The following is an 11,424-nucleotide window of genomic DNA, read 5'->3' on the forward strand; positions in this document are numbered from 1 at the left end:
GACAAATCTACTAAGGGAGTATGTTTTATCTATGGTATTACGTACTGAAATCTCATTTGGTTAAGAAGACGGTTAAACAGCTGTTTCCCGGACTAAATTCATGCATGATAAGACCGATAGATAAAAAATTTAGTGTGGTGAAAACTATCTGGACATATTAAGATTCTGTATTTATGTTCTTGTGGATGTTTTAAGTATTATTCTCAGAGCAAAGCCCAATCATAAAGTTAGTAAATTGTATAAAACAATAGGCAGGGCCTCTTTAATAAATAGCCTCGAGCCCAGAGGCGCAAAAGTTAGCGAGAACAATTCCCTCGCAAGGAGGGGGGTGGAAGGGGCAAATATCTCTCAGGCCCATAGCGTGTCACATGCAAATTGGGGGCCTGACAATCGGCTACACAAAATAATACTAAATAAAATAATACTAAATACAATAATACTAATACTAAATACAAGGTTTAAAAAGCTGAAAAATAAAATTGCACTTAAATTTATTATTGCAAACAAACCCTTTAAAAATTTACAAAACAGGTAAATAAACAGTGTTTAACATTTAAAAAAACTAATGTCAACTCGTAAAATACTAGTTGAATGTAAAATGCAGTAGAACCTCTCATGGTTCCGCTGGACCTCATAAAATTCTATAATCGTTTTCCAAGAACAGTCATGTTCACTGGAAAAATGATATGTAAAGTATTAAAAAGTTAAAATATAAAATTAAAAAGGAACTTGTCAGGTACTTATGTTGAGAATTCTATGAATGGAAGACAAATTGAAACTAGCCAGACAGTCCCAAGGGGGTTCACTGTGCATTAATGAAAAATTACCACACACAACTAACATGATACCTAATTCATGTCAGAATTGCACCATAACAGAGTGACCCATTGAACAAAACCATACGGTACAAAATCGTTAATATATAATTAACGGCTTATTTATTTTTTACGGTAATAGATTCAGTCTGCTTGCTACAGTCAGACTATTGAGAAACTGCTATAACTTCAAAACAGTAACTAGATTTAAAACATGCCTTATAACTATAAGGTATCACAACTGGTATTAGGTATCACATAAGGTATTACAACTGTTAGGTATCATTAGTAGACTTGAGCAATTTTTTGGTTGCATTATTCATTTCCTCCTCCTATGATGTTGGATTCGGGTTTTCATTTGGTTTTGTGTACACAATCTTGACGTTTATAGAGAAGAATTCACCATCCTTCATCAAGTGGTCTTCTGGTGGTATGACGAAGACTTTTCCAGTCTCAAATGCCTTTTCTTTTCCATGAGAGTTTGACCCCACCTAAAAAATAATATTCATAGGTACATTTTAGAATCTATGAATACCTTATGAACCTATGGTTGTTTTTCGTTGGTTTTTAAATCTATATTTCTGTAAAATTTCTTTGTTCTTTATTATTGGAAGAACAAAAAACTGCTCAGCCCTATAGGGATACAGTTTGCGAGTAATGCAGGATTGCAAGATGAGTTAACAATCTGAATATTTCTTCTTGAGATGTTCCACTTATCAATCAATTGCTTTGATTACTTAGCGAGAGGCTTGTACAGTTGAAATGTTTCTTGTTATTGTTGCCAAAACATTAGTTAAGCCAAAACGTCTGTCTGCAACTGTCACGAGGAAGTTAATTTTTTTCTAGATTTCTTATAGAATAGTATTATGTTCAACACTGTATAAATACTGCTGACATATAGAATTTGACTTACGTCACTCAAGACGTATATAAGTATATATATATTTAAGAAAGACTTCTCGTTGGGGGACAATCCCTCACAAATACAATATAGAAATTATATGCTAATTGCAAATGCCGTACTAAACGTAACAATCACCATGAAAATTTAGATGAGGCGAATACGAGAGAAATGTTATGCTCGTTCTCAACTGAAACAATCGCCACGAATATCTCGTTAAAAACCCCTCGCTAAGCAAAAATACAATCGAAACATCTGTAGAGGTTCACACAATCAAACATTTTGATTGTAACATCGTTGATATTTTTTCAAACAGCACCATCACCTCTACAAGCATTGTTCGTAACAATTTTACCATCAATAAATTGTGCTGTTTTTGGGCCTTTCTTATCTGACTGCTAAGTTATATAATTCAATTGCACAGGTGATTGGTTCATATAAATACTGACCATCGACAGTAGATTTTTAGCTTTTTGAAATGGCTGACTTGTGCTGAGCTATTTCAGTGTAATCATAATAGGATTGCATTTTTGTCGGCCCATAGAGTGCAAATGAGATTTGTGAATTGAGATTTGTGCACATGGTCAAAATTGTAATATTTAGATGTTTGTAAAAAGACGTTAACTTTAAAGTATGTATTTCAGAATTAACTACGCGTTGGTTACAATTCTGTACTACTAACCGCTACTTTGACTAGGCATAGCATGATTACGCACACTAGGGCGCTTGATGTAGTGAAGTATCAGTGAATGCATCGAGGCAGTATAACATTTATTTAGAAAAAAAGTTGGCATTATTGGTAGCTTCTGGGTTTCCGTTGGACACATCCCAGGGTGTCTACCAGGCCAACCAGAAAAAAATCATGAGTAATTCCAGGTAGTTCAGGTCGTACTTTTCATACTAAACTTTCCAACGTGTTTTTGCGCCAACTCCCGCAATGCTGTTTTAGCGCTAACATAGTTCGCTATTTTAGTTATCGGAAAAAGCATTCTCAGTTAAAGAAACAAAATTTATGATTACTGTAATACTGCCTGACACAAGTATACAATTTTTATATATTGCTGATTAAATAATTAGATAATTAAAACTAATCCTTAAACCTGCAATTTATCAATAACTTCTTAAAAATTTATCGAATCTCAGTACTGGCACTTAAAAATAGATTCTTAATACTAGTGATTTTAATTTTACCAAATTTTCTGTAAAGCTGATGGGTTTTCCTAGACGCAGCAGCGCAGTACGGAGAGGAGAATACGGAGAGCGGACTCCTCTTGTCTTAGGTAATTTAATGTTTCTGTTTTCCTAGAAGCGGAGCGGAACGACATGTTAATCGCTTTTCCGCTCTCCGCGTTCCTCTCTCCGCACCTAGGAAAACCCAGCAAAAGGATTACTACACCAACCCCTGTCTTTATGTACTTTCATATAACATGAAATTTTGGAGTTATGGGTTGTTTTTCAAGTGGCCTACAGAAATAATTAAATTTAAGTTTTAAACTCTTCTAAACACATTAAATAAACGTTAAAGGTATAAATGAAAATATTACAAAAAATACATCATCCTCGTATCCCACGATCACGGAAACCTCATCGTCGTCTCCCGCTGTCCAGGAAACGCTATTATCATCATGGGCGATCTCAGCAAAATCATTAAAAAGTCCCGCGGTCGTTTGGAGTTTGGATATCATAATCGTCTTCCGTGGTCACGGAAATGTCATCGTCGTCTCTTGCTGTCACGAAAACGTCATAGTTGTCTCCCGTGGTCACGGAAACATCTTCGTCGTCTCCCACCGTCCCAAAAACGCCATCATCGTCATGCAAGATCGCGACAAAATCGTTAAAAAATCCCACGGCCATTTGGAGTTTGGACATCATCATCGTCTCCCGCGGTCAGGGCTGGATAGAGGGTGGGGCAGGGGGCACCAGAGCTCTGGGGCCTGGGGCTCTGAAAGGCGGCTGGACACTAAATCAGGAAAATATGGAGCCCGGGAACGCTCAGTCCAGGGGCCCGTGACAGTTCTTGCCGAAAATATCAGTGGTGTAGAAGAGCCGCTCTGCTTCATCCAAAGAACTAATATCACTTGTATTTTTCTGCAACAATGTTGCGCTACACAACAGGTAGGCCTATGGTTTAAATAAATGTCTATCCTTTTACTAAAATCCATTGGCTGTCTGGCTATCATGAGGTTTATCACAGAAATGAGCAGGAAACCATCTTGATGAATAAAGATGATTTGTATTGTATTGTATAACCACTAGTGTACATGTTGCTCAAAATCGAGCAATTGCAAAGAAGTAAAGTAGTTTCAGTATTTAAAGACAAATAACTTATTAATAAACGAATAAAAGTCATAATTTCCGATGAGCTTAAAAGACTCAACTCATAGATTACGTACCTAACAGTTCCATATAATCAACATTTCTTGTAAATATTTTATTATTTTTCAAAAGCTGATCTGGTTTTTTAGTGTATTCTACAAATCTTTCCCACTTATAGCCGCATTAGGTTGTCCATGTTGATCTTCGTCAATGATAATGTAGTCTGCATAGTACTACCCGTTGTCGCCAGTACGTTTACAATTTTCAGTCATTTTTTTTAGCGATAACATTTTGTTTACATTACTTAATAACTGCCTGATTTTTTGCATAACCTCTCTGTCACAATTTTATTTGCTTCAATTGGCATTAATTTGGCTAGTTACATAAAGTAAGTTATATTAACCTGAAAAAAAATGCAGAATTGAAAGGCCTAATGTTGTTCAAATGGTTTTTTGTATCCCTTAAATGTGAATAATGGAAATCCTTCAGTGAAAGTTTTATTAAGGTTTCTTGGATGTAGTCATATTATTTTAAAATCGCTTGACTTTTATGAAAACATATATTTAATGTCCTTGCCGTAGGGGAGAGTGGGGCACATTTGAACACGTTTTAAACTTTAATTTTTTAATAGGTGAATTTATGTGTTTTTAATAAAACCATTATTACATTTAGTCGTAACATAATGTTAGCTTTAATTCAGTTACTTTTTAAACCCTTCAAGTTAACATGTTTATTGTGCAATATCTGTTTTCACAAAGGTATGCAAATCGTTCAAAAGTACCCCACTGGTGGGTACAACAAGTGAACAAGAAGTGGGATACAATAAACACACTAATTAAGTAAAATGAAATTTTTTATTTTACAGAAACTGTTATGCATGTGAGTTGATAAAAACGGTTCTTATTTCTATTGGAACTAATTCCTCATTTAATGTTTTAGATTCACATTATTTGTAGCTAAATGTTGCAAAGTTAATAGCAAAATTAAATTCACTCGCTGCACGTGTAGTTCTCACACTCATTGTTGGTTGAGGAAGCTTATAGTCTTAAATTATTATTATTCATTACTGTCTTGTATAGAAAACAAATATAATTAGTTGGGGTACATTTGAACAACATGCTTACCAGATGAAAACATGGTGTTCAAATGTACCCCTCAGACTCTGTTCAAATCTACCCCACTAGGCACCATTTTGCAAAAAGTTAAATTATGTTTTCTTGAATTGTAACTTATCAATGTGAAATGCATAATTGTATCTAAATATGTATAAGCCATAAGGTAAATGGATCAAACTTATCTGTAACGTAGTTTTTCTATGGAAAATTTACAAATCCCTACTGCTAAAAAAGTTTTCTTGTGGCGCTCTAAAACTTCTTTTCCCTACAACAAACTAAGAAGTGATCAGTAATGGAGGATGAATGCAACGTGTTGTCCTATTTGAGGGCTACATTTTACAGCTGGTCCAATGGCCTGCGAGTATAACAATGACGGCAAATTTAAACCGTTCAAATGTGCCCCACTCTCCCCTACCAGTTTAATTCAGCCTTAGAGCGTTTTCCTTTGCCAATCATCATAAAGTTAAGTCCGTGTTTCCTACAAAATAGGTAACACTTCGGCTAATATCCTTGTTCATTGTTTGTGGGGATTTCCATATTGTAGGTGTTCTTCATTATATAGGATGATAACGATAGTAAATGGATTTTTTTTAATCTCTATTTTTTCTACTTGGTAGTGTTCCATGACTTTCCTACGTTTCCATGGTTAAAAATCGGTTTTTTCAATGATTGCTCAAGAAATACAGTAGCCTACCCTGTCAATTCATTTTTCATTTTTCTTTTTTTTTTGTAAAATATCAAATTGCCCAGGCTTTCTCGATTTTTTACATTGTAATATGTACGAATGTAAATTAAAGTAGTAAATATTTAATTTCAACAAAATCAGTAAATGTACCCAATGTGTTTCGTTGAATATAAAAATAAATAACAGCAATTAAATTATACAGCTGATCAAAATGTAAACAATTATGTTCTTTATAAGGATAACATGGGAACTTTCAAAGCCACTGGGGCAGAGCCCAAGGGACTTTTTAAAAAATGTATGGCCAGTTTGCAAATCTACGTGACACGCTTTTTCTAATGAGACGTCAATGGATAAAATCGGTTAAGAAATGGCGGAGGAGTTCAACCGACAAACTTCGTGTTCTCGTATTAATTATATAGATTGTCAAAAGGATCTCAATATGGTTCATCAAGGCTCTTCGATCTGACAAGGACGAGGTCCTAAGAATGAGTACACAACTAGTATAATTACACTGAAAATATTGTCAGGGCTGAAAAGTTTGAGAAATTCTAACTTCCATTTTTAACTTACCTTGCTACTGAAAATCAAATTTTTGGTGTTGTCGAGTTCTTTGGTAAACACCAATTCACATTGGAAAAGAGAGCATTGTTTTAGTGGGGCTGGTACAGAGATCCAACAGTTAATGTATTGATCCTGCAACGTTTCAAGGTTGAGGAAGAACAATCCCAAGTTTGTTACACTAAAAGCTCGATGATATTTTGTCTGGTGTTTTCTGTAGCAGAAGTTCTCAAACTTGTGTGTGAATGTAGCAGTTGTGTTCTTGAACTAAATGAACAAAATAAAATTCTATTAGTACTAGTTCTGAGCTGTTATAATAGTTAGGCCTAATAAGTACCGTAGTAGTAATTCATTTAATGAACACAGAAAAAGCCAGTGGCGTAACAGAAGGGCCCGCAGGGCCTGCAATGCGGGGGGGCCCGGGAGCTGAGGGGGCCGAAAAATTGGAGTTCATTCATATTTAAATGTATTATCAATCATTCAATAATTATGTATTGAACAAGTCATAACATTGATGTTATTAATTAATCAATAATAACGAACTAGGGTAACACATTTAACATGTTATAACGTGGGTCTTTGATTATTATGCAGACTTACTTTTAAGAAATCTTTTATTTCTCGGTGATTTCGTACACTGCTTAAATGTCGTCTGCAAACATTTTGTTACTTTGGAGCCTGGAGTCATGAATGTTGGCTGGGCTTTTAATAGCCTATTGTATTATTTTACATTTTGTTTTGTCCTAATATTGATTGTATTTTGTTATATACAATATAGCCTACTGCTACTCTACTGACTGTGTTTGTTAGCCGATATCTTATTTTACCTCACAATTAACCAATACTAAAGACATTTGTTGTAAGGTAAACGCTTGAAATCCATACAAAGATAAAATTTAAAAAATGCAATAGGCTATATTTTAGCCTGTGATAAAAGTACGTCAATCTATTAAATTAACCAGCTTTTAGTGTATGAGTTAATTATAACCAAAGATTAAACTAACCTAATAAATTAATACTTTAATAGGCTACTGTACTTTGAAATGGCGACCATACCGATGTTGGTATTTTAAGCCAAAAATTAATGGAGATGATTGTAGGATGAATGGTGCAACCTTTTAGTTTTGAAAGGGACTAAGGCCGACATATTCCTTAAGACACAGCTGTTAATTAATAGCCAATACAGCCAAAGGCAACTAAGGGGCCTAAGGGGGTTAGGGGAATTCGAACCACATCTTTGACTTGTAATTAACAAATTAGTCTAATTATCAGAGTAATAAAAATTGATAACATGTGTGATAAATTAAATGTAAAATTGTTAATCGCCTTGATATAAACATTCTGATACACGGATGGAAAATAAGGTTTTTTTATTTGATTTCAAAACTATTTACAAACACTGATATTGATATAGGCCTACCGGTAATGATGTAGTGATGTAACATTTTCATCTAACCATGACTGAAATACTTAACACACCCTTTTATGGAACTTAACCCATAATTTAATATTTTAAATTAATATTTAATATTTTAATTTAATATTTTGTTTATAATTTAGTTACCACTCTTTTTATGATTTATCTGTTTCATCATTGTATCAGTGGTCCAAAAATAACTCTGGGGGGAGGGGGAGGGCGTGTGATTATGTTGTATCGGTGGTCTAAAAATAACTCATGAGACGGTGGCCCAAAAAATAAGTTTGCAGGGGGGCCCGTGAATATTTGTTACGCCACTGGAAAAAGCTTTCTAGTTTTGAAATCTAAAAACTTGGATTGGGACAGTGACGTCATCCTGTAATCCAGCTACTTCACGAATTGTGAATATTTATAGGCATGCACTGTGGATGCGATACTCCCTGGTGTGGATTAACGTCCGCACTAGTGAGTACTACGACTGCCCGCAGTGCTACCCTGATAATTAGACCAATTTGTTAATTACAAGGAAAAAATGTGGTTCAAATTCCACTATAAACTGTAGGTTCCTTAGTTGCCATTGGCTGTATGGGCAATAAATTAACAGCTGTGTCTAAGGAACATGTCGGCCTTAGTCACTGACAAGACTACAAGATCGCGCCACTCGTCCTAAACTCATCCTTCACTCATATTTGGGTTAAAATATGTACCTCGTGGAGTCCCCATCTTAAATAATTGATATAGAATCCAAACTTTAGTCCAAAATACTATGGTCTAAGCCTATCTTAAGTTAATACATAGATAAATCGCCAAAAGTACCACACATTATGTGAGCAATATCCTATACTAGAATAATAGGCCAATACATGGTTGTTCGGTCTTCACCTTTGGTGTGATTTTTCTATTGTGTCACATATTTTGAGACGCTGTAAATTTAAAATAAGAAATCTCTCGACCTTCACACTGCCAAGGCTGGACACGGACTGACCTGCTGTACCAAAGCCACACTAAAAAAACAGGCCGTAATGCTGGTCAAGCATGACGTCACGATAGAAGACGGCAATGACGTAGGTATTTATATATTTATTTTCCAAGGAAAGATTAAAACAAGCAGCTGATCACAAACGGCAAACATTACGTCATTGCCGTCTTCTATCGTGACGACATGCTTGACGAGTATTACGACCTGCTATTTTAGTGTGGCCTTGTGGCTGTACACTTATAACTGTTGTATAATTGCACCACACTACCCCTGCTACTGCCTATACAGTTAACACATGGAGGTTACTTTCCAAATTGCGATCGATAAGCAGAACATCTCGATAAGGAACATTTTGATTGTTTACACATGTCGCAATTGCGCATCACTAATACAGAGCTGTACAGGTGCACAAAACCTTATAGCACAAAACCTTATAGCACAAAACCTTAGGAGTTTTAAGGTTTATGATGGCCATCTGTTTTGAGATAAAAAGTCCACTGTACTACCCACAATTATTATTTTTGCTTTGGCAGGAACAAACAACTTTACAAAAAAATAATTATAAACCTGTATGATACAATATATATGCAATATAATAATTAAATGCCATTGATCATGTAACTTAAATGGTAACGATTCCTTTCAAGCTCCCAGGGCAGTATGAATTACTGCAACGTTTTCTTACCGTGTCAAATAGGTGTGGATGTACTTTCTTAATGTGTGCAAACAAAAGTGTGACAGCCATTTCACTTCTGTTACAACATGATTCTAACAAACACTTGTACATTCCTGTGGGGTTTGGCAGTCGTTTGAGTTGATTCACTTGTTCACAGATTGCTTTTTTATTTAAGTAGACGTTAATTTGTTCATTCAAATTATTTATCACATCTCCATCTCCACTACCCTAAAAAAAAACAGAATTAATAATAGTAAACATTGAGAAAATGTGTTTAATGTTAATATTAACACTGAGAGATGTTTTATTTATAACTAGGTAGGGTATTTATGATCTGTTATAAGATCAGTATATAGGCCCTACCAACCTACTACATCTGCGAGCAGGATGGTTTGTTTCAGAGGCTGTTTGATTTTCAAACAAAGCACATAGGGCCTATACATTTCTTATAGATTTTTACAGAATAAGATTTGGCCTATAGGCTACACGAAATAAGACTTTACCGTCGCATAACTTAGTTAACCCTGATTTCTAATTGTATGGTAGTTTAAGGCCAGGCATTTGTTTTGGCTACAGAAGAAAAGTGTGTAAAAATTATTTGGTTTTGTGTCCAGTTGATCAATTATTTTCCCTAAATGATTTAGAGTAGGCCTATTAAGTGCATGTCACAGCATGCCAGTCAAAATCATATTGGATCGCTCCCTCGTAAAAATGTCAATTCTCTCCTCACTGGGTACCAACATATTGCCTCTTGATAGGGCCTGCAGACTTTTCTCAGGAGCCTTCTGTATACTAGAAGCGAGCACTACAGTTACTGAGCTACCCAGCTTAGCAAATAGCAATAGGGAGTCTAACTACCATATCAAATACCCAACCCTGGTCAGCTTGGATTGGAGGGTATTTTGTAAACTTAGGCATGAGGAGGGTTTAGTGAGGGTAACTTAAGTCAATGCTTTTGAACCGTCAATGTTTTTCTATCGATGTTCGATGTTTTTTACATAGATGGTAGGTTACCAATGTTTTTGTGTTACATCGATGTTTTTGTCAAACATTGATGTTTTTGGACAAGTAACTTATAGAGATATCGATGTTTTCCATTAGGCCTAATGTAGAGTACAAATGGCAGATGATATACACAAAATTAATCATAAAACAATGATGTTTTAGTCCCAAAAACATTGATTTTTTCGCAACGATGTTTTCGGTACATCGATGGTGAACATTGACCTATCGATGCTCATCCCTAGTATTTTGGCTCTTAAAATCTGAGAAAGACCTGAAAATCGTTGGGCTAAGAGCTTTTACAGTGTAAGTAACTTAAACTGCAAAATTAAAGTACTGTAGCCTAATTCTTACTTTTAATAGGATTGAGAACTTGTTTGACAGTGATTCTGCTAGATAATTTCGACAGCTAGTTATCGATGCCTTGCATGTTGGACATGTTTGAAGTCTCAATCTACACCTTTCACACATGTGATGCCCAACTTTACACATAAAAATAGTTGATGGTGGAATTTCAAAGCAAACTGGGCATTGTAAGACGCTTTCTATATCCAGATCAACTAAAATGTGATTCAAAGAACTCATCTTGCAGGATCTTTATCTTTGTCTCAAGTAGAAACAACGTCTTCCTATCCTTACCCGGCAGAAACAAAATCCAATAATAAATAGCTAATAAAAAAATAAAACAAGTAAACGGGAACCCTAGCAAACGATAGGTTAATTCCTGAAAATTTGGCACTGTTTGTTTATGTTTGGGTCGGCGTACCGTAGTTTAGTTAGTTACTTGGATCAGCTGAGCCCTTAAGGAAGAGAAGAAGCACCAACAAGACAATTATAATCAGTGTTGCCACCTTGGACCCATGGAAATTCACCCTCTGGATAGGAAAAATCCACGTATGATCTTTGTCAATGCATTTTTGGTACAATCCTGTTGATGTAATTTTTCATGTTAGAAATCTT

At 35.3% G+C, this 11,424-nt stretch overlaps 1 protein-coding gene across 1 annotated transcript; it reads right to left on the minus strand.

The window, feature by feature from the left end:
• Positions 1–404: 404 nt before the first annotated feature.
• LOC128998327 (uncharacterized) lies at positions 405–11,193 on the minus strand. The gene is made up of 4 exons (XM_054424430.1): positions 10,819–11,193; positions 9,472–9,690; positions 6,403–6,657; positions 405–1,306 (listed from the first exon to the last, which is right to left on the minus strand). The coding sequence occupies exons 1-4, from the start codon at positions 11,047–11,049 to the stop codon at positions 1,148–1,150; spliced, it is 864 nt and encodes a 287-aa protein (XP_054280405.1). The 5' UTR covers positions 11,050–11,193; the 3' UTR covers positions 405–1,147.
• Positions 11,194–11,424: the final 231 nt, after the last annotated feature.

The sequence above is a fragment of the Macrosteles quadrilineatus genome, unplaced genomic scaffold (assembly GCF_028750875.1).
Source record: "Macrosteles quadrilineatus isolate MER2022 unplaced genomic scaffold, UCM_ALF_1.0 Scaffold_7__1_contigs__length_78375512, whole genome shotgun sequence".
NCBI lineage: Eukaryota > Metazoa > Arthropoda > Insecta > Hemiptera > Cicadellidae > Macrosteles > Macrosteles quadrilineatus.

Bases quoted from the DNA above. Each gene is read 5' to 3' on its own strand.
- LOC128998327 (XM_054424430.1), bottom strand. From the start codon at position 11,049: ATGAGTTCTTTGAATCACATTTTAGTTGATCTGGATATAGAAAGCGTC. The intron at 9,691-10,818 runs GTAAGAATTAGG...GTTTTTTTTTAG, and splicing joins AGTTCTCAATCCTATTAAAA to GGTAGTGGAGATGGAGATGT. The intron at 6,658-9,471 runs GTAAGAAAACGT...TTGTTCATTTAG, and splicing joins ATCCACACCTATTTGACACG to TTCAAGAACACAACTGCTAC.